Source organism: Chaetodon auriga, chromosome 12 (assembly GCF_051107435.1).
Source record: "Chaetodon auriga isolate fChaAug3 chromosome 12, fChaAug3.hap1, whole genome shotgun sequence".
NCBI classification, from domain to species: Eukaryota; Metazoa; Chordata; class Actinopteri; order Chaetodontiformes; family Chaetodontidae; genus Chaetodon; species Chaetodon auriga.
Genome location: NC_135085.1, coordinates 13677477 through 13700463, shown reverse-complemented (window position 1 = coordinate 13700463; position 22987 = coordinate 13677477). Strand labels below are relative to the sequence as shown.

Sequence of the window (22987 nt, the reverse complement as noted above, 5' to 3'; positions counted from 1 at the left end):
ATCTGTGCAGCCAGCGTCGGATCGTGCAGCCCTTGTCGCCTTAACTGTCAGCTCCGCATTACCTCACTCGCCGGCCTGCCACTTACCCCTGCCTGCAGTTTAACTTTGGCGTGCATGCTCTCTCCCTCCCTCCCTCCTTTCCTGCTATTACGTCCGCTGCTGGTAAAGACGCGGAGGCATGTGGGGGGGCTGGGGAGGGGGGGGGATGTACAATTAAGAGCACATTGTAACGTCCTTGCGTTGCCTGCCGTGGCGGAAGAGGAGTGTGCTGTGAACGCGAATGACCGTCGGTGGACGAGAAGAGGATAGACAGAGAGAGATAGGGCTAGAGAAAGAGAGAGAGGGAGGGAGAGAGCGAGAGAAAGAGAGGGGGGAATCACTCAAGATGCCTCGTTTTAGCGTAATTTGTCCTGCAGACTGTGCCCTTCCGGCGTTTTGAGGGCTGCTGCGAGCCTGTAGAGAGAGGCTGGCTGGCTGGCTACGCTATGCTGCCTGACCCTGCTGTGTTGTGATAGCGTTGTCCGATTGTTTGGATTGAGAAAGGCTCCCATCAACCCAAATCAATGAGGATTCTGAGGCCATTCCTTCAGAAAGGAGCGCATATGCTGCAGTGTTTCTGTGGACAACGATCGAAGTCGACCACTATCACCAACGGTGAGAGACAAACATAGCACCATAGCTTTATGGCTACCTTTGCTTTGCATGCTTTCTCTCTTGAGTGATGGGGGGGAGAAAAAAGAAAAAGAAAAAGGGGGGAGAGATATAGAGAGAGGAGGAGGAGAGGGGGGGTGAGTGGTTTCATTGGCCGCTCGAGTGTGTGAGTAACATCTTTCGAGTCTGTAATGAAGGGAGCTTATCCTTGTGCTCCGTGTGTGCATCTGTCCCGAGTTTTGTGTGCGGGGAGCTGCTGGCAGTCAGCATCCAGCCGCACTCCTCCGGAGAGGGCTCCACTTACTTTACCCAGACCGAGCAATATTTTGCAGACGATCGCGTTACAGTGCTGCATCCGAAGCGGGCCAAAAAAAAAAAAAAAAAAAAAAAAATGGACAATGCAGGGATCAAGTCATTAAACTTCAGGGGCCTGGAGAGGCAGCGCTGCTTTAGGGCCCCCAAACAAAGCAGCGCGGTTCAGCACCACGGATAGCGCCATAGCAGTAGCAGTCCGAGGCGGGGGGGGCGGGGGGCACTCAAACTTTTCATGTTTAAATAGATTTAGATCACACCAGGACCCCTAAACGGTTACATTTTGTGTCAGAATCCCTGTTCTCTCTACTCTTTGTGGATAACTGGATATCAGTTGTGATAAGTCTCCCCTTTCCTCCGTCAGCACTGTTGGTGAAATGAAACTTCTTATTTTGGGGCCTTTATTTTGGACCTCCGCAAGTCCACAATCTCCCCTTTGGCTTTACTTAAAGGCAAAACCAGGGACAGTGTAGGAATATAGTTTCCCCTCACCTGGAGAATCAAACATTACTTTTCAAAGTGTCTTACTTTGCCATATGTCCACTATAGAACATGCTGCACCTAGTGGTGTGAAGTCTCAATGACACACACACACACACACACACACACACACACACACACACACACACACTCATACACAACCAGCACTCAACAGTCTTTGGCAGTACGCCTAAGATGCTTGCCATGTCCTCCAGTCATGTCTGAGCAACTCACTGCGCTGCTGCTGTTGTTCACTCCTAACATAACCGCATCTCCAAAGTCATTAAAAAAACATCCTTCAGTATTTCCGGAGCGAGACAAAACGCCGTTTTACTGGGAGACAAATGCAACACCTTCTCCTGTCTCCTCCCGTCACTTGCAGCACGTTGGATCTCCAGCAGTTTCAGCTGGAGCCGGCTCTCAAATTCAGGGCAGACAATTAGAAACTCCATTAAGCACAGTTGATTCCTCTGAGGTACTTGGACCAAAAGCAGCACGCACACTGGGATCTGTAGGACTCGGATATAAAGCGCCACCGGTCCTTATCCTGCATCTCTGCTCACTGTTAGATGAACCTCGTGACCTCAATCAGAACCTTGTGAGTCAGCTCACAGGTGTTGACACAAATGGATGCAAAGCATGAATGCACAAATCTAGTTAAAGCTGTTTGAGGTGAAGCTGCGTCGGGTTTCGGGGGGTTTGTTTAGTATTTTGCAACTTGTGAGCTCATTCACAAGTTTAATCTTTTCTCTGTTTGATGCTCTGTTTTTGAATCGCTGTGGTTCATTTGCAAGAACTCCTCAAGAGGAGTTCCACTGTGTCTTTGCTGCTTGTCCAAAAATAGAGCTACAATGTGATGAAAGCGTGCTTTTTTTAAAAAATCACTTCAAACAGATACTACCCTGCTAAACAGCTAATATGAACTCATATCTGAAGTTGGCTGTCAGCATTATTAACTCAGCAATCACTCATCAGACTAACTCTGCTCAGAAAAAAGGGGTCGAAACCTCAGCTGATAATCTTGAGTGCATTATTCACTGTTCTGGGGGACACTGACCTGTACAAGATCATGTAAAGCAGGAAGAGCGGAGAGTGTTTCGCTCTCCAGATTCAGGCACGATGCCAGGATTGCCACCCAGGGATTTTCGGTCAAAGATGTTTCTGAGTAGGCTTAAATGTTTGCACCTGCTTTCCTTTGTAGTGTCAAGTTGGCACCTGGCTTTTGTTGTGTTGAAGTTAAAGTACAGCCAGGGTGGATTGCAGGTGGGTGGCATAATGGAGAAACAACCAGTAATAAAAGCACGTCTTCACAAGTGGTAATACTTACTTCTTATAATGGCACGGCAATGCAAAATCATTGTCAGTTTCCATCTGACTGTGGAATCAATAGAACATCAGGTTTCATTGAAATTACTTTGGCAACAGCTTTTTTTTTTCTTTTTTTTTTTTCTCCGTCAGCCAATCCTGATGTCTGTGTGGCATTTTCAGTGCAATCAAACACCCAAAGCGAAATGCATTTGCATTCTCGTCAAGCACGATTTGTTTTTAATGACTGAATTAATTTGCCTTGATAGTCTTAATTAGCAGTTGGTTGTCATCTCTCTGCCTGGGCTTGTTTGGTTTTGTGGCTCTTTGCTCACAAAGAACGACAGTGAAGATAAGCTGCTGGAATATTCATAATGCGTATACATGATGGTAAATGTGGAAAAACGCATTCGTGGAAGAATCTCTTTGTTTTTGTTCATCCATACAACTTCTGCTGTTATAGTCTGTAGCTATCACACCAACTGCAGTCGGCTGTGGTTTGGGCTGGCAGTGTAAATGTGGAAAGGAGCATCGTGAGCCTCAGCATCACACTTCTTCTCACACGTCTCTCCTCTTTGCCACCGGAGGCTTGGCAAGACAGTTTATCAGACATTACGCGATGAAAACTAGTTCGAGCTATTGTGAGTCAACAAATCTGTGAGGTGTCTCAAGGACATGTTAGAGTGACTAACTTCAGTCTCTCTCTCTCTCTCTCAACACCCGTGGTTCATTCTTTTTCCACAAGGGGGCAGCAGGTATAAAGAAATTACTCTGGACTCTGGCAGTCAGCTCTTGTCCTGGTGGCACCTGAAGGAGGGGGGGGGGGGCGGGGACGCTGGGGCTTTGGTTCATTTAAGTTTCCAGAGATATGTCATTCCTGTGCTGCAGTGTTCAGTGTGCATCATGGTTCATACTTTAAATGATAAAACCCAAGAACTGGCACTGCTTGGCGAAATGAAAATACACCTACTGTGTGCTGACAGCTGTATCTTCACAGTATTCAGAATACTCACAGCATAAAGACATTGTTTCTATCAATGAACGGGCGAACGTTCAGAGTCAAATCATTTTAATGGAGAATTCAAGCGGCGCTGCCTGCAGTGCATTTCCTTGCAGCTGTGTTTTATTGTATGTGGACATCGCTCAGCTGGAATGAAGTGAGCATCAATTGTGTCTGGTAGAGGGACGACGCCTAGCAGATCGTCATTAGGGAATACTTTATCTTTTCCTGACAAAGATATATGTCCTCTGTCTCCAGAGCGCTCCACACCACACAGGCCCTCCCATTTCTGAGAAAGCCCACAACCCAGCAGCTCATTTTTTTTTTTTTTCCAAGAAATGTATATCACGCTCCCGCATATCCGTTAGAAAGATGAATGCTTTATTGAAATTGTTATTGATCTTTCTTTATGCTTCAGTGACATGTTCATTTCTATCGCTCACTCGCAACTCGATAAGAATACAAAGCTAGACTGAAGCTGTGATTTAGAGTCCAGCCGTCACTTTCTAAACTTTTGTTTTGCACTCCGTATTCTTTCTGTCTGTCTGTTTAAAAGGTTGTAGCTGCCCTCCATTTCTCTCTTTCTGTGTGTCTCTCACACACACCCACACACACAACATGCAGCAGACACACACACGTAGAAACACACAAAGGGCTGACCGGGGTACCAGTGCTTCACATTCAGCACTTTCATCCATTATATCCAAATCTTACGTAAGTGTGTGATGGGGAGGAGGGAGGGAGGAGGGGTGAGACAGTGGTAGTCAAAATGAAACCGTCTCTCTCCCTCTCTCTTGATCTCTCTCCGGGTTCCGTTTGGAGAGAGCATGTCAAACCGAGTCCTAGAAAAAGCCTCTAAATGTTTCATGCTGTTTCATCACAGGGAAGAGAGGTTTCGCTGTGCTGCTGAAGACTCACGTGTTCTTCCTCCCACTGTGTGTGTGTGTGTGTGTGTGTGTGTGTGAGGATGTGTTTTACTCATGTTGTGGGAACAGAAATCTGTTACACACTCACACTGTGGAGACTCGCCTTCCTTTTGGGGATGAAACACAAGTCCCCATAACATAAATAATTGAATTTTAGGGTCAAGATTTGGGTTACAGTTAGGTTTAGGTTTAGGCGAGTAGTGGCTATGGTTAGGGGTGAGGGTACACATCCATCTCCAAGTCAATATCATGTCCTTTGAAGTGATGGAAACACAACTGTGTGTTTGTACTCATACAGCTATCTTTGTGAGAACCAATTTTAGCTTCAGACCTTGGGAGTTCGGACATTTTTGGAAAGTCAGGACATTTTGGCTGGTCCTCAGTTTCGGACAGACCTTCAAAGGACTGTTTGAGGGTTAAGGCTTGGTTTTAAAGGTTAGGCTAGAATTAGGTTAGGGTTAGGGTTAGGGTAAGGGGCTGGGGAATGCAGTATCTTACTGAGTGTGTGTGTGTGTGTGTGTGTGTGTGTGTGTGTGTGTGTGTGTGTGTGAAGGAGAGAGAGAGAGAGAGAGAGAGAGGTGTGATCCCCAGCCCATGCAATAATAAACATGTATCCAGAGGCACATGCTGGTACACGCACGTTTGCAGGACATATTTGAGCACTTTGATTCACCTTTACTCTAAAGTCATTCTCTTTCATTCCAGTGAAAACAGGAACATTTGTCATCGCGCTGCATGCAACTGCAGTAATCAGTTGACTTGCATATGTCCCCAGATGATCCTTAGAATGTGTTCTGTCATACGTGCTCATGTATTCATGTATGCGCCCCCTCTTTCCTGCAAAGACTGCTGAGGGGCAGCGTTCGAAGCTTTGGTGTTGCAGTATTTTTCATGGTTCGCGATAAGGACTGTTGTGCTGCTGTTGGGGATGTCATTTGTAATGTTTTGGTGTGTCATGGGGTAGTCCATTTCATTTCCATAAGCCCTAAATCGCATTTATCCATGTGTTGTGTCACCGTCTGGGTCGTCCTTGTACCACTGGTGTTTTGGTCGTGCAGAAACCTGTTGCAGGTAATCCTTTTAGCCAGATTTAATATGTTCTTTACGGCATGTGTGGCCACGGGCTTTGAGAAGATAAAATGCGTGCTGGTGTCCCTTAAGTACAAGCTATGCGGATAAGAATGCTGTATGGCATCAGCCAAACCCGATTTAAATTTATCTTTCTTTATGCACACTGCGGCCTCTTTGCTGACCGACGTGCCCCAATTGGAAAACTGGCGTGCAACTTCGGATTTCCATTGTAATTTAAAGAGACACATGACCCCAAAGGACATCGCCCCACTCCACCCTGCATAAACACCCACCCAGAATCCCCCCCCCCCCCCCCCCCCCCCTTTTTAAAAAAAAAAAAAATATATATATATATAAAATATATTTTATAATCACATCTTTTCATCCTGGAGATCTATCTTTCCCTATACGCCCCTCCGAGAATTCCTAATACGAACCTCAATCACGTATGATTGCGTTAAAAGAGTTGAAGAGAGAGAGAGAGAGAGAGAGAGAGAGAGAGAGAGAGAGAGAGAGAGAAGGGGGTGGGGGGGCATGGACCGCGACCGTCCACCCTCGCTGTCGGCGATGTAACACACCGACAGCATCCATTCGGGACGCGCTGGGAATAATGCTCAGGCTACATTATCATTTGTGCGCTACAACAAAAAGCACTCTGGCGTGTGTTCGCCTCAACTAATTGTTGCTTTTCAGACGACAATCCATCCCTGCAGCCTTGTACATTACATCTCTGCAGCATCCTTGCAGAGTATAGCCTCTGCTGCCGATTCCATTTTTCCGGCTGCACTCAGAGGTGCCATCGACAGAACCGGAGACTGGGCTCACATATCTCGGGCTCCTGCACCGCCCCCCCCTCCTCCCCCGGCCTGGACCAGCGTCTCATTCATCGATGTGCGTGGAGTAAATACGCTAATTAAGGGGGGGGAAAGTTAGGATCCTTTCTCCAGCCACGCACGAGCGTCCCGTGCATGGATTTTAGGTTTGTTACGAGGCGTCAGGAAGCCAGAGGATAGAGCTGCTGTGCAGATGAGGATTACGAAGTCGTGCTCGTCCGACGCGGCGCCGTTCACCTGGAATACCTGAAAGCTCTCCCATGACACGCAGCTGCATCAACTTGTCGAGACTGTTGCATGTATTCACGGCTGATATGTCGGCCCCTGTGGCCTAGCCCGTGGATTTGAGCCGCTGTTGATTCGAAGCCCCGAGTGCCATAAACTCGCAGCAGCTCAATTACACGCCACTGTCCCCACATGATGAGGCTGCCCGACGCGCAATGATGCCCGGGACTCGGAGGATTTTCTGATCAGGATGACATTCGGCTGAAACACTCGTGGACCCGTAACATACAATCAACTCTCCTGGGGGTTTTTCCTCTCTTTTTTTTGCGCCAAGAAGCTGCACCAAGATCCGACCTCTGCCGAACTAGACTCTCGCTTTTCAGACTCGGTTCGGGGAGATGGCCGCGATCGCCAGCTCCCTGATCCGGCAGAAACGCCAGGCGAGGGAGTCCAACAGCGACCGGGTCTCTACTTCGAAACGTCGCCCCAGCCCCAGCAAAGACCCCCGCTCTCTATGTGAGAGGCATTTCTTGGGGGTCTTCAGCAAAGTCCGTTTCTGCAGCGGCAAGAAAAGACCCGTGCGGCGGCGACCAGGTCAGTGCTGTAGATTTTCTTTTTTTTGCTTTTTGAACTGATGTGTGTTATGTGTGCGTATGGAAGCGGTCCCCCCCAATCCCCCCCACCCCCACCCCGCCCCTCTTTGGAGCAGCAGTGGCATTATACTGCAGTCAGCGGCTCCAATCTGAACCGGAGGAGAAGGTAGATTTTCTCCGCGGTGCGAAAAAAAATCCACCTGTTCCATTAGACCTCCTTGTTGTCTGTCGATCCACCGCACGACACAGCCCTCCCCCACATACCGAAGAGCAGCCTGAATGTATAGGAAATGATCTGTAAGCTGTGACGTTCCCCCTTTATTTATTGTGATCCTGCTCTCATCGGAATAATCAATAACCCTGGAACAAATCTGATGCTACTGTGTGCCAGTCAAAGCTCGAGTCCAGCAGCTATACAGAATATTTAAGCCTTCGATTTTGCATGCTTAATTTTTGCACCCCCTCCCCCCCCCCCCCCCCCCTTCCCCTCCTCTCCCCTCCGAACACACATACACTCACACACAACTTGAATGCACTTAAAAAGGCTGCTTCAAATTGCCTAATTCAATATTACTGCAGATTGGGGTACAGAGGGGAGATAAGTTGCACTGCAGTGCACCAAGGCTCTTTTCAGATTAAATGTTTTAATGGTAAATGTTTATTGCAGAGAGGGAGCTTTACTGCAGTGAAGGGAGGTATAGCTTGGTGATTAAGGGCTACTCTCGCTGTATTCATGGACATAGGCTCCGTGCCTACTCCATGGTACAGCCATCCCCTTTCAATCCTCCTGGGTCTGTCCATGGTGCACAGATAAGAAGCCAGCAGTGCAAGTCGCCCCTCTCTGAATCAAGACCCGTGTGATGGACGACAGTCAGGTCCTGCAGACAGACTGATGAGGGATGAGGCAGGAGGACAGACATCAATTTTTAAGGCAGAAAGGGGAGGACAATGGAGACAGACAGCCAGACAGACTGAATCAAAGCCCTGTCGTAGCGCAGCCTCATCAGACAAACAAACTCAGCGCCCAAACCGCCATAAAATGCCTGAATAGAAACATGAGCAGACAACCAGCCAGTCAGGCCTCCAGGTAGGTAACTCCTCTCAGATGACACATACATGACCAGACAGACAGACAGACAGACAGACAGACAGCTGCTGTATTTCCTCTAATTCATCATCCTTATATTTCATGCCATATATTTGCATATAAACAGCCGATACACTGGAGAATTTATGAATTCTGCCTGTTTAAAAGACTGTTGTTTTTCCTTCTATCCCCCCCCCCCCTTCGTAAGATGCACCCTCGAAACCTCCACAGGTGTCCCATAAGGGCTGCAGGCTAGGTCAGTAGCTCAGCCTCCATCCGTGTGTGCTGTGTTTCTTCTCGTCTCCACCCCATCTCGCGCCCATGTCGACTCCCCCTCGGCCAGGGTGGGTGGGGGGTGTGGACGGGGAGGGAGAGAGAGGGAGGGAGGGAGGCAGGGAGGGGCGGGGGGCTTCAACACCTGTCTGACAGCCGACGACCCTCTCCCTTTGCTGATTTCTTCTTTTTTCTTTCATTCCTCCTTCTGTGTGGCTTTCTTGGATTTTTTCAGCTTAATTTCGTATCTGTTTTTTTTCTTTTTCTCGTAGCTCAAGCTCTCCTATAGCCAGTCGTTTGTCGCTCCTCTGTCTCTTTCCTCTCCTTGTCTTTGGCTCTGCCTCCTCTCATTTTGTTTCTGCCTCATTCTCTTTGTCAGTCAATGTCGGATCAGTCTTTACCCTCGCTCCTTGTTCTATGTCTGTAAATATGTGTCAAGTACTTCTGTGTAAGTGTAGTAGAGGTTCTTACTGTAGTGTACTTTTTGGTGTATATGGATATGATGTGTTTCTCCCTGTCAAACACTATATCAGAACAGGTGGTCATTCGCCATTTCATGGTCATGACGCCATTTGTCGACGTACCTAAATGTTTTTGTCCTTCTGTATTGGTATGAAGTAAATTTATTGACATTTTAATGGCCCATATGCACACAGGACAACCTGCTGTATGTTGTCACTGATGCACAAACACATGTTGTACTCTCTGGAGTTTAGCCTCCGCACGTATGAACACACACATCACACACTCTCTGCTAAATGATGGGGACTGATGAGCCGTCAGCGAGTGCTCGGGCCCACGTTGACGCCTTAATTTATGGAAGTGTAGTTATCACATGTGATTGACTGACGTGTTCACTGCCATGTGCTGTCAAACACACATAAGTCTGCACACACACACGCGCACACACACACTCAGTCTCCTCACCGTGCCTGTGATGGATGATGAAGGGCCTGTCCCAGGAATTGATGGCCCCGCCCCAGGGGTAGGTGAGTTGGGAACTGCTGGTCAGGATGATGTACAGTTGAGGTGAACCCACTCTAGCTGGGGGGTCACTGCTCAGTTTAGTCTTCCTATGGTCTCTCTCCTCCACACACTTGTGTTCTGTAAGATATAAATAGAGCGTATGCACTGGTAATTATTGCAGTGATCAGTTTTCATGTAAAGACTAAACGTCTGCTGTTTCTGTTGAAAACAGATCTAGAACTTGGATCTTTTTTCTCTCTCTCTCTCTCTCTCCTGATACCAAGTTTAAAAATCTTTCTCTCTGTCAAAACATTCGGGGTTTTACATGTCGAAGTGGACCGCACTGAACTGCATGACCTCCGAGTCTTGTTATGACCTTGGAGGACAGTCGGGCTCACTCATTTGCCTTCACTCCAGTCACATACGTCAGGTTTGCGAGCCCTGCCAAGCAAGCATTTTCAGTTTCCGAAATGTTTATTTAGGCACGTAAAATGAAAGTGAGCATCAATTCAGTTGTGACAAAACGCATAATTTGTTTCTTTTGTGAGAATGAAGAGGGAGAGGATAAACAAAGGATTAGTAACATCCAGCATCTGAGTCGCTGTCTGATTTCAGTGGAGCTTGTCTCAAAATCTCTGCCATTGCAAAAACAAAACATTGCTGTGCAGTAGTGTTTCATCACTCACAGTAAACCTTAAGAAAAATATGACTGTATTAGTTACGTATACATACTCTCTATCTCCTTTTACCTGCACTCAAAATGAGCCATAAATCTCAAAGCTTTACCTCTCCAGTGTTTCCTTGTCAAAAGCCACAATCCAAGTCTTGTTTATGCTAATGGTGTCATCTGACTCTGGCTACCGCTTTTACACAAAATCAAAGGACCTGCCGGACATTAGACAGACCGTGGAGACTGCACTTACGTTCACCCTCAGATAAACACAGTTTTTTACACAGCTATTTTTCCCCCCGGCGTTGCCCGAGGCTCTCTTTGCCCCGAGCTAATCCTCCTTTCCACCTGCTCCCCTGAAGTGTTGAGCGCTTCGAGCAGCACTCTGGCCCGGTGCCAGATGTCGCAGCCTCAGAGTTGGAGGTCGGTTCAGGGTTATTGCCGTGAAAAAAACAAAAAAAAAAAACCCTGGAAACTTTAGGTCAGTTTCCTCTTAGGTCAAGAAAAAGCACTGGAATCCTCTGAGGTGAACCTGTTGCCTGTGAAGAGAGAATTTCATTGAATAAAAGTGATATCAGCCCAAAAATGCACTGTTGCTTCATACCAAATAAAGAAACCATTGGCATGTCAGTGTATATTACAAAGTGATTTTAAAGGGGTTTCCAGATGATGCAGAGCCAGCCATTTTTCTGTGCTAAGTAGAGTCAGACATTATGCGAAAGTAACAACAATCTCACTGATTTTCCGTCATGCTGTTTTCATTGTAAAGGCCTTCCAGTCAAACAGCTGCTTACCCTATTGTGGGATAATGTTGTACAACAGATGACTCATTACAATCTGTCCATCATAGTCTTATTGATATTCAACAGCTGGACTGAAGTCATTAGTGCTGTAAGTTTATTTTATTTAATTTCTATGTTAGCAGTCAACTGTGGAGGCTGGATTGTGCCACAAGAAGACGATGTCAGTGTTATTTTTTAAAATGCTAATAATTGTAATTGAGTATTCAAACCATATATTTCGAGACTGATCTCATGATAAAATTTCGTATTTAAATTCTGCATGTCAGAAACGTTTTTTTTTCAAGCCTTGAAATGATCTGGCAGGCAAACACACCAGCAATCTAAAGGATGAAAAGTCTGTAATTATTCTGCTGGTACGCTCCATCTTCCACAGCCAACTGAATGAATTAAACATTGTACATTTTATGTTTGTGAAACATGTGTTTGTAAAACATTTAAAATGCTTGATAAGACGAGCTGTGAGTATGCAAACTAGTAGCTGAAGGTAGAGGCGTCAGCTCTTTTGTGTGTGCTTGTCACATTTGTGAGAACGTTGCTCTGACATTTTCTTGGTGGGGATGGGGGCTGTGGTCTGGCCGGCGGTTTGTGTGTCGTATGTGTGTGTGTGCGTGTGTGCATGTGTGTGCGCGTTTCAGAGCCGCAGCTGAAAGGCATCGTGACGCGACTGTTCAGCCAGCAGGGCTTCTACCTGCAGATGCAGCCGGATGGAACCATCGACGGCAGCAAGGACGAGAACAGCGACAACAGTGAGTGGAGCACTATGGAAGCTACAGCTTCCACCATAAATCATTTAATGGCAATGAGTCACTTGGTTATATAATATATTACCACATTTTATATGCTGTGCTAAATCGTTTTTAATTCTTATATAACTGATGCCAGCCTAAAGCGCTCCAAAATTAGTTTAAGATGCCCTCGTTGAATTGGATTATCACGACAAAAAGAGAACTATTCACCAAATTCCACAAGGCAGAATGGCCTCTTTTCTGCATGTGGTTATGCAATAGTATGCATGAGATATAACCGTAGACATAAATGTGTCAAAACGCTCTCTGATGATTTATGAATTCCTGGCCAGCCCTCTCAAAAGTATACCTTTCATGGTAAGTAAATGCAACATTAATGGAGCATCTTGTATTAAAAATTCTATCCCTAAGTGAAATTAATTCCAACATCTCTCTAAGTAAACCATTTCTACTGAGTGCAAGCGTAACATTGTTTTGATTGATTCGAGGGTGTGTGTGTGTGTGACAGCAGAAATTCCCTCCTGGAAAAACCCATCGCCTTGAAACAAGTGTAGCCCCGCAGCTTCACTCCTTGTCATGACATTCCCTCCTTGAGCCAGTAGTTTGCAATATTTCACCACGGATCGACTTTCCATAGTGGACAACCGGTGGATAAATAGTCTCCAGGGTATACTCCCCTAAAGCTGTCACACCCCTTCCGCTCTCACAGGAACAGAAAAGGGCACGATCTGTAGAGTCTGCAGAGAGTCTTCTTTATTAAAACATATAGGCTTTTGTAGCAGTTTCCCATGAAAGTGAAGGATCAAGGAAGAGATATATGTCAGCGGAGAATGGTCGCCAAAGTGATAATGACGACACTCCCCGTCTGGACTGACGCCAGACAGGAAACCAATCATGACCTTTCTTCTCTAAAACATCCTGCCAATCTTGAATGAAGCTTGAGCCAAAGCTGCTGTACCATAGCAGTCACGCGGTGAAAAGAACGGTTTCTCCCTGTCACTGGTCGTTTTATATTTTATGAGGAGATGTATTCAGCGAGAGCCGCTTATGACATACATGAAAGGTCTTCAGAAAAGGATTATTGCACAGGAGGAAAAGAGTAAAAAGTGCATCTCGTCTGTGCACCTTTGACACGTTGCTGTTTTTTGGAGCCTCTATTGTGTTCTGAGGGTTTGGGGTTGATGAGGTTTTTGTTGTATGTGAGGGTTTCCCCACCTCTAGGTAATCCTCTTGTTAAGCAGTCCTGCTGGCCCAGGGATGGAGGAATGCAGTGAATAATTCAGCCACAGGAAACTAAAAATACCACCTTCTCCGTTTGTACCCAATGAATAATTCTCTATATGAGATGCCTCGAGCTCAGAGACGGTCCGAGGGAAGATGCAGAAAGAGAGCAGAGGGGAGCAGGAGGTGCAGCCAGAGGAATTTGCAGTGTTTTGCAGCAGAAGGATGGAGAAAGAAAAAAGTGAAAGACAAACAGAGAGTGATTAAGAGAGATAGAAATGGACATAGTGGATTTGGTATTCAGGTCTTGCACTGAACTATTGATTGCCCGGCTGGATTATTAGAATAATAGATTACCCCCACCCTTGAACCACACCACCCTCTGACCTGCAGCATCCTCAGCAGCGGCAGATGGGATACAGCAATTTATTTTCAGAGGGAGGTTCAGTGGGAGCCCGTGGGATTGAGGAGCAGGATGCCGCCTGCATACTAGGAGTGACCTGAGCCCAGAGTGCATTTCAATCCCATCTTTTATTGTTTCCTGCATTTCTTCACTGAATGACAACAAGAGCTGAGACAAGGACACAACTGAGCAGCGGGAGAAATGCGTAAAATAGTAAATGGTGTTCTGCTGTAATAAAATCATCAGATTTTGCATAGGAAGCTGTTTCACCCCAAAACATTCAGCTTTAAAGCGGTACGTAAGCGCGGCTGACTGGCAGACCTACGCTTAACTAACTGCAAGCGCTGTGAAACACATTCACTTAATTAGCACCCATGTTCAAATCTGAGCAGTTATTAATTTGATTGTCATCAGTTGATCGCCCGCGGTAATTACCTGCGCACAACGAGGCTCGAGAGCTCAAGATGTTGCTGGTTAAGAGACACCTGCGGTATGAGGCGTTCACGGTCCATCGGCCTCTGATGCCTCCGGTTGATGGATGGGATGAAGCAAGGCATTTTTTTTTTTAGTAGTTGCAGACCAAGTTACGAGTGTCAAGGACTTCACCAACTCTGGCACGGAGAAGCACTGTCACCAAAACTGAATTAAAGAGATTTTTAAACACGGCGCATGAGAACACACCTGCACTGTACACTATATACCAGCTCTCCCATCTTCGGATTTGCATTTCTCTGTGGATTTGGAGACGTGCCCTTGGCATTTGAAGTTTGGCTCAGTGTTTCTCTAAACCTTTCCTGCAGGGTTTATTTCCTGCTGCGCCAGTATCCCTCACATCAAATGCAATTCCTTCAGCCTACCTGCAGGATTTGCTTGTAGCCGATTACTGCTCCACTGGAAGACTCCACGTTTCAAGGATTGTGCTTTATTGGGTTGTTTGAACCCATTTTGTGTGGCCCTTTGACGATAGAAGATCCCCGGGAATCTCTCAGCTCTGTCCCTGCACCGGCCCAGCCACTCTCTTTTCTCTGTGAGAGATAGGATTGAGGTTATTAAGGGAGAGGAATTGCCTTCAGAATAGCCATCAGGTACTCTAACAGTAGGCAGTGCAGCTGTAATTATGGAGTCCATCAACTGTTGGAGCTGCGAATAGAAAATCCGGACATTTAGAAGGTAGCTGAATGACAGCTCATGTCAGTTGCGTAATATTTTGGCAGGCAAATGAGTGCAGGGACGGCAGAACGTAATTATAGCAAAGTAGTACACTAGCTCGCCATATTTTGGGTCTCTTTTCCTTCCACTTTTCAAGTCGAGCTATTGTAAATAGCTTTTTTGAAGGCCCTATTGCTTCAGCAGCAGCTCACAAAAAGCTAGAATAAGTTTTGATAGGTGGAGGTGCTCTGGGGTGGAACACTCCTGGGTTTTAGTGATACGTGACAGAGCCATGGACGCTGCCTCGGAGAGACACTGCCAGTCATCGGAGCGACAAAGGCAGCGGCAGTGAAAGGCAAATGGAAAGAGGAGCGAGGGAGCAGACAGAGGGGAGGAGGAGAGAGTTATGACAGAGAGTCAGAAACAGAGGTGTTGGAAAAAGAAAACACAATTTAAGGTGCTAACGGATTCACATTCTGCCTTCATACCCCCAAACATCCAGCCCTCAAGGGTATGCGTAACTGCAAGAGTGGCCAGTGTATATCACCGTACCAGTGGCCCGAGGGCAGAGTTAAACCATTGGCAGGCGAAAGCAGCACATCGATATTTATTGAGTGAAATTGAATCTGCTCGGAGGACAGACCCGTGTTGGCACGTCTCCTCTCATCCCTGCCAGCTTTATCTGATAGTCCCCATCGCCACTTGCAGAACAATCACCCCAACAATACACGGAGCCTGCCGTCCGTAAAGCGTGTCCTCACACCCTCACCCAACCAAAGCCGGTGAAAGTCACAGTTCAGTCCTCCGACTCAATAGAACTTACCCAGAGAGATAACAGTGATTCATTTGTAGAAGCACCAAGTGGAATAAAATTAGCCTTGTCCTTTCCAGAAATTACAAAACCTCTTGGATGATTAGCCGAACAACATGTTTCGTAGTTTCTGACATACTAATTCCTGATTTTCTTAAAAGTACGTCACACAAGCTCATTTGTTTGTTTCTCCTTACACAAACCGATGACGCTTGCTGGATGCTCTGCCCTTTTTATCGTATCGTTTCAGCTACCTGTCACCACAAAGTTTTCGATATCTGCTTCAACGTTAATGCCTCGCTGTCACTGTCGGTGTTCCCGTTGTCCATGTCCTGCGCTGTTCACTTTACTGCTGACAGATAGCCAAAACAGCAAAGATCAGAGGCTGTCGCGTCTACAGGAGTTAAGTGAAAACTCAATTGTCCTATTCCGTCCTTTGTGTCTGATGTCTCTCTTTTGTCTCTGCCTCTTTGTATCTGTCTGTCTGGCCCTCTCTCCCTCCCTCTCCCTCACTCTGTCTGCTCTGCAGCCCTGTTTAATCTTATTCCTGTGGGTTTGAGAGTGGTGGCCATCCAGGGAGTGAAGAGTGGCTTCTACATTGCCATGAATGGCGAGGGCATGCTCTACAGCTCGGTAAGATACAAACCCCTGCCCTGGTCGCACTGTTACTGTAGCTTTTGGACGTGTGTGCGTGTTACCAGCATGCGTATTTGTTCATTTACACGTGTTGTGTTTTGTTCAGTTTGTCGTCTCTTTTAATATCCCACTGCAGCAGAGACTCAGCCCTTCCAAACCCTTTCATCTCTGCTATATACCAGAGCTCTTCAGATGTGCCTTTGTGTTGCTGTGCAGCACTTATTCCCCCCCTTTGTTGTTGAAACAGCACCGTGCATGTTTTACATTTAATTTGACATCAAGTTCAGTGCTCAGCCCTTTTTAAAACTGCTTTTTCTTCTTTTTACGGGCTGCTAATGGAGGCTCGTTATGTAGCGGCTATAAACAGAAATTCCACTGAATTTCCTTGTCTTTTGATGTGGATAATGTTGCTTTATTCAACTTTCATCCTGATTTCTATTCACGATTCTTGCTGTCATGAAAGGATACTCCGCTGTGAAAACATCCTTTTTTTACATGAATGCAATCTGAGCTGCTTCATTTGTTTCTGATATAAATCTTTTATTTTTTTCAGGAACTCACACAAAATGTAATTTTTCCCGTTGGCCAAATGCACCGCATGATGATAAAAGTCCTGCACTTGCCTTGAAAGAAGTGGAATTATCTCACCACATTAGCAGAGATACTTAAAAAAAATCAACCCAACACTCAGTGGGGGAGTAAATATTGTGAAGACGGATGTTTTATTTGCAGTGTAAGATATGAGAGGCATATATGCTGGTGTGGGTGGCAGATGCACAGGCGGGGGTGGACACAGTCACAGATGTCAGTTGGAGAAAACATTAAGTCGTAGCTGTTGCATCGAGGATGAAGACATGCTTCTGGAGCACGTTTGTGGAAATGAGTTGCAGTGGGAGAGTGTGTGTGTCTGTGTGTGTGTGTGAGAGAGTGAGAGAGACAGAACATGAGAGAAATGGGGTGGGGGCATAGGCAGAGATACAGAGACAGGAAGATATCCCTAGTTGGCATGGTTATATAACCTCCAGTCTCATGGTTTCTAATCCACTCGAAGATGAACTTGAAGAGGATGGGGGGGCTGCGTTAGCCACAGACCTCTGCGGAGGGACTCTGTGATAGCGGTGTCACAGCCAGACAGCGATGATGAATGATTGGCAAGAGCTGGAATTCACAAACTGCCCATCAAACTCTTTCTTTCTCAAAATACCTATAAAATCCTTGAAGGACACAGTGAAAGTAGGGCCTGTCATACTGCAACTTACATTTATTGATAAAGGAGCCGCTTTACTGCAGGAGAGATAGGAGAGTATTATGAAATAGACCAGATAAATGGGTTACATGCAGCATTTTAAGAAAAGAAGAAGTCAATTCATTGCCATTGTTTCAGAAAAACAAACATTCTCGTTCAGTACAACTTGAGCACGACTCCTCGGCAGATGTATAAGCACTCACAAGTTCAGAGGACGTACAGTACTGTAGATGCGCAGGCTGTTATGACTCACCCAGGTAGACGGATTCATTCACAACTAAAGGCTCATAAACAGGAGCCCAATCCGCAGCCCTACTATGAGCCTTATAATAACCCTCCACCCACCGATCTACGTCTAATTAAAGTTTAATCGTGCCCAGACAGCAATCTTTTAATTTATTAAAATGATGCAAGTTGGGGATGCTGCATGACCCCCCCAACACACACACACACACACACACACACACACACACACACATCCTTGATGAAATCATTTGTGTCAGAGTACATGATTATTGCTGTGATTCAGGACGTCGCTGTCAAGCTTTCAGCCCTGACAAACACGACTCTGCGTGTTTCATTTTAACCGTCGCTTTAATGGACCGAGGAACACATTTTTTTTGACCTTTCTGTCACAGGGAGACGGTGTTTGTCAGAGGGCAAGGCATTTTCGCAGTAACGTTTGAAAGGCCATTTTAATTAAAGCCGCAAAGTGAATGCGGTCTCTGGCCATATGGAGGAGGTCCGGCCTCTCAGATGTGAAGCATGGGAAATTAGCGTGCGTCGGTAAGCAGAATGCGGGTGGTAGGCTGGATCACAGGGAGGCGTATACTGTAAGAGGCACAGAGCGCTCATGAAGAGGCTAAATGAACACGCAAAGCATTGGATGAAAGCGCGACTAGCTTCCGTTTCTCTCTCTAATTTCCATTATTTACCCGTCGAATTTACCAATGCAGATGATGTATGTGATGGACAGAGGGAGAGCTTCTTAAGTGTTTCAAGAGGACCGTAAGGGGGAACATTTCTATTCTTTACTCACACGTTTATGAGAGCCCTCGTGGCACAATCACAGCTATAAAATAAGTCCTTCACTTTCATTCCTCATACTTACTCACATTTGCTTTTATTATTATTTGTCCGGGTCTTTATCTTTTTCCCCCACCTCCCTCTATTATTTGCTCTCGCGCTCCTCTCTCTCCTCTTCAAGGTCTCCATCGCTATCTTTTGCCTCTCCAAACCATAAAGTTCCTCACTGCTTGTTTTGTTGTCTTGTTTAGTCTTCCTAACATCTGAGAGCAGAGATGCGCAGCTCTCTCTATCTCTCTCTCTCTCTCCCCCCTCCTGGGAGATAATTACTGAGGGATATCCTCCTACGTCTCTAACTCTCCCTCGTTTTCTCTTTCCTTCCTGCGTCTTTGCGCTTGTCTTGTTAGTGAGCGAATGCGACAAGCTTTATCTCCCGTCCGTGTGTGTGTGAGACGATTGGGAGAGTTGCAGCGTGGCTTTGAGGAGCCGCTCGCTCGCTTTTCCATCCAGGTGTCAGGTAGCCGTTTTTTAGTGGTCAGTTTACTATTACTGTTGATCAGTTGAGTGGAGCTGCTGTAGCCATGGGTGAGCAGGGTGATAATGCTTGTGTGGAGTGTTTAGCAATGAAGTGCGTGGGGGCTGAGCATCTACAATGAAGAGCTCCCTTCCATTATTTATAACACTTCTCAATATGACCTAGTTTACTGCACAGCAGTAACCACTGTTCTCTCTCTCTCTCTGTCTCTCTCTGCCTGCCCCTGCTATCTATCTATCTATCTATCTATCTATCTATCTATCTATCTATCTATCTATCTATCTATCTATCTATCTATCTATCTATCCATGCACACGCACGCGCACACACACGCAGCGGCCTCTGAACTGTTCGTACTCTTTCCTTCTGTCAGCTACTAATTTTACTGCTTCTTTTTTATGTCACAGAGAAAAAAAATGCGCAGTAAAACCTTCTCTGAAGGCCCTGAGGGGCAGCTGAGAGAGAGTTGTGCGGAAAGTCAGGGAGTGCTTCAGATTTTGTTCTGGTGACAAATGACACAAGGGCTTTTTTGTGAGTAGTGGCTCTGCCCTCCCCTCGCCTCGCGCGTCTTGATCTTTTTCTGTCTCTACAACAAAAATGCTTATGAGGGGTTGTTGTGTTGAATCAGAAACTTGAGGGAAACCTTGGTGCTGTGTGGGGCATTAAGGCTGCAGCTAATCTGTAGAACATTTTTCAATTTTATTGCTTAATTGTTTAGTCTATAAAGTGTTCGAAAATGGTCATAAATGCCCATTTCCAAAATGATTTGAGCTCATCTGACCAAGTGTCTGGGCAAGTCATGACAGAGCAAAACTTCCTGCGGGACTACGTCATTGTTACCAAATATTCTGCAGGAAAATTATATTTCTTTTCCTCAGAAAAGAAACTTTAATGCAGTAGATCTGTAAAGCTATTGAGAGGGAGCACATAACAAACATAAGCTATGTTTACATACCTGCAAGCTACCTTACCTTAAAACACACCTGATATGCCTGCTTTGTTGTTTCCAAGACAGGCCTTTCCTCCAGAGGTCTCAATACAGACATACAGTTGCGCTCTACAATTCAGGGAATTCAAACACACAATATTAGCTTTTCCTCCATTTTGCCCTCCGTGCCTGGCTGGCTGGCTCATTTCCATTGGCCGTGGCGGTATTCGTCACAGCACGCCACGGGAAGCTGCCGTGTCGTGGCACAAACTATTGGAAATAATGAGTTGTAGAGCGCAGAGGTGGCACATTGTGTTTGAAAGGGCCGTGAAACTAAAATCTTGTATTTGAGATGCTGCTAACAACCAATGTTAGGTGTTTGTAGGTGTGAGAGATGACGTCAACAACTCATCCATTATCACAGTTGGTGATTCATTTTCTGTCAGTCTGCTAATTGATTATTTGACCAACTGTTTAAACACTAGCAGACATGCACATTAAACATTAAACATGCTCTGGAGGTAAAAAGAGGAGAGTAAAGAGGACCAGGAAATTAGTAGAATGACAAATACGGAGAGAAAACTAGTGTTCGGCTAATAAGGGTTTTTCTCCAGTATAGTCAGAGCCATTAGTATGTGTTTGTGATTCGATTTTGGCCATTAACCATCGATGTCCTCTCCGGAGGAAGCGAAGGAAGGACAGAACAGAAGCTTGTTTAAAAGTGATTGACTTTCAGAGTGAGACAGAGAAAAAGATAAACAGGGAGGGGGAGGAGAGACATAGAACGAGTGAGAAAGAGAGTTTTTCAGTTTAAGTAATGTCTAGACAATCCCCGACCTGAATCTCTCCCAGAATAATAATGAGCTCCCCGGGAGTTCCATGGCAGGCCTGGGATTCTCACCGAGGCCAAATCTCTCAGATACACCAGTGGCTCAGGCCTATATTTAAATGGAGGTCCCCCCACCACCACCACCACCACCACCACCAACCCCCCACCTGCCATATCCTCCACATCTTTATCCGAAAGTCAAAGGACGGCGGTAGCAGCAGCAGGGCTCCTTAATGCAGAGCCGGAGAGCTGCCTCCCTCGTCAGATGGAGCCAGTATCTGATTTGGATTCAGGATGCGTTCAACCCAGTTCTGTTGGCAACCCAGTTTCATATCCATTACATCTTGCTCCCTTACTTTGTGTTTCATTTTACATCCCCCACCCCCCACCCCCCTGACTCACACACACACCTTCCACAAGCTCCCTGTACACAATCACTCATCGCAGCTCACTCATATCTGTGTGGGTGCTTGGTATGATCTGCGATTTTTGGGGTTGTCGTTTGTCGTCTGTGACATTGTTAAGATATCGATAAACCCAGAGAAACAGATGACATGTTATCACAAGATGATGGCTGACACGAACATAAATCTCAGGGCAGAGCAGCATTAGCAAAGGGCTTTCCTGCAGTATCACCTCTGTTGCATGCCATGCATCTTTCTTCCTGCATTTCCTTCCTGTTGCTGCATCATTTACATCCATGTTAACATAATTCTTGTTCTCCAGCTGTTGTTGGTGCATTGCTGTGTTTTTTCTGGGCATTAACACAACAGCTATTTATCAATGGAACAGCATGAGGTTGTCATATGCCCCACGCTCCAATAAACGTACATTGGTTGATTTGAATTTGCCTTTCTGTCCTGTGCAGTAAGCACATCTGTGTGTTGCGTGTAGAGCAGAAGACGCTAACAAAGGGGGGACCAGCTCATTGAGTCATTGCATTGTGTGCCTGCAGAATCACATCTGTCCGTTTGAAAATAGTAGAAGTTGTTGTAAATTCAGCTGACAACCTTCGCTAAAATCAGAGTAAATTCTCGTGTGCTGACGCTGCTGAAACATTTATATTCTGTCCCCAGTTTCATGGTGTTTGCTCACCGGGTCTCAGGTGGACTTCTGTGTTTATTTATCTTCAGCTCCCTGCTGAGACCCCTAATGGCGGAGAGTGAGCAGTCTCACGTGCCCAGTTTCACTAACAAGCCCTTTGCATTTCTCCTTCAGATCACCACAGAATATAAATAGGTGTCCTTGTATCAGTTTACCATCACTAAGCACAGCCCTGAAATGTGGCCTGTCCTTTCTTTTTTAAAAAAATTTCCCTTGTTTTGCCGTGCTAACAACTTTGGCTGATTATGTATTCCTGGCAGAGGAAGCGAACCTGTTGGCGAGCATTTTAATGTATGACAGCATGTGTGTTGCATTGAGTTTATGTGCTCAAGTGTCTGTTCGGCAATGTCTATTTCTGTGCTTACCCTTCCCCGCGTGATTCAATGGCTCACGCGTGTCCATTAAGGAGATCTCATTAATCACGAGAGACTCCGACCCCGTCTCTTCACCTCATATTTCCACTCAGTCGTCCACAAACAAGGTACTCTGTCAAAGACTTCAAAGTCACTTACATTCCACCCCTATCATTCCCAAGCCACAGTCAGGGTGCTTTCTATACTGCTCCAAGCCTTTCCATAGACAATAACAGAGTGTTGTCCTTGTGGACAAATTTGGAGGGGATTCGACAGTGTGTCAGCAAAGCAAAGTGGCTGAATGTGAAGGGTAGGATAGTAGAGTGCACTTACGTGTCCGTGTGGGTGTGAACGTGTGTGTGTGTGTGCTCGGCCTGATTCGGGCACCAAACAGATGAAGAAGGAGCAAAGCCTGCTGGTGTGTAATGTATCACTGTCTGCCCCCCGCCCACTCAAACACATATGTTCACACGCAGACGCAGGAGCAGCCAGACAGGCGCGACGTGACCCCGAGCGCCCCGACAGAGAGAGAAATGTCTGCTGTTTGACAGTGTGTCGGCAGGCCCAGATAAACTCAGTCACCGGCTCTCCGCAGAGCTTGTCCTCCCTCCTGCTGCCCAGCAAGACGTTTTCACACCGCCGACCATGTGACCTCACCTTGCCCGAGTCCTTTACACAGCCTGCTATGTACCGCTGTGTCTTAAAATGGGCGGTCACAAACGCTGCTTATATTGCTGAACTGTGGCGCGCCATGCCAGCACAGATACACGTACTCAAACAGCATTGATTTCGATTGGGATTGGGA

General features: G+C 46.2%; 1 protein-coding gene across 3 annotated transcripts in view; it reads left to right on the top strand.

Annotated features, from left to right (window-relative positions):
• The first annotated feature begins 213 nt into the window (after positions 1-213).
• The window catches only part of fgf12a (fibroblast growth factor 12a), a 29380-nt gene continuing 6606 nt past the window's right edge, over positions 214-22987 (top strand). Inside the window, exons 1-4 of one of the 3 annotated variants that reach the window (XM_076744254.1) lie at positions 6227-7397; positions 8692-8739; positions 11831-11941; positions 16055-16158. In XM_076744254.1, coding sequence (XP_076600369.1) covers positions 7202-7397; positions 8692-8739; positions 11831-11941; positions 16055-16158 — 459 coding nt within the window. In that variant the 5' untranslated portion in view covers positions 6227-7201. Of the gene's footprint in view, positions 655-6226; positions 7398-8691; positions 8740-11830; positions 11942-16054; positions 16159-22987 lie in introns of those variants that run through there. The other 2 variants (XM_076744256.1, XM_076744255.1) reach the window with 2 other exon arrangements.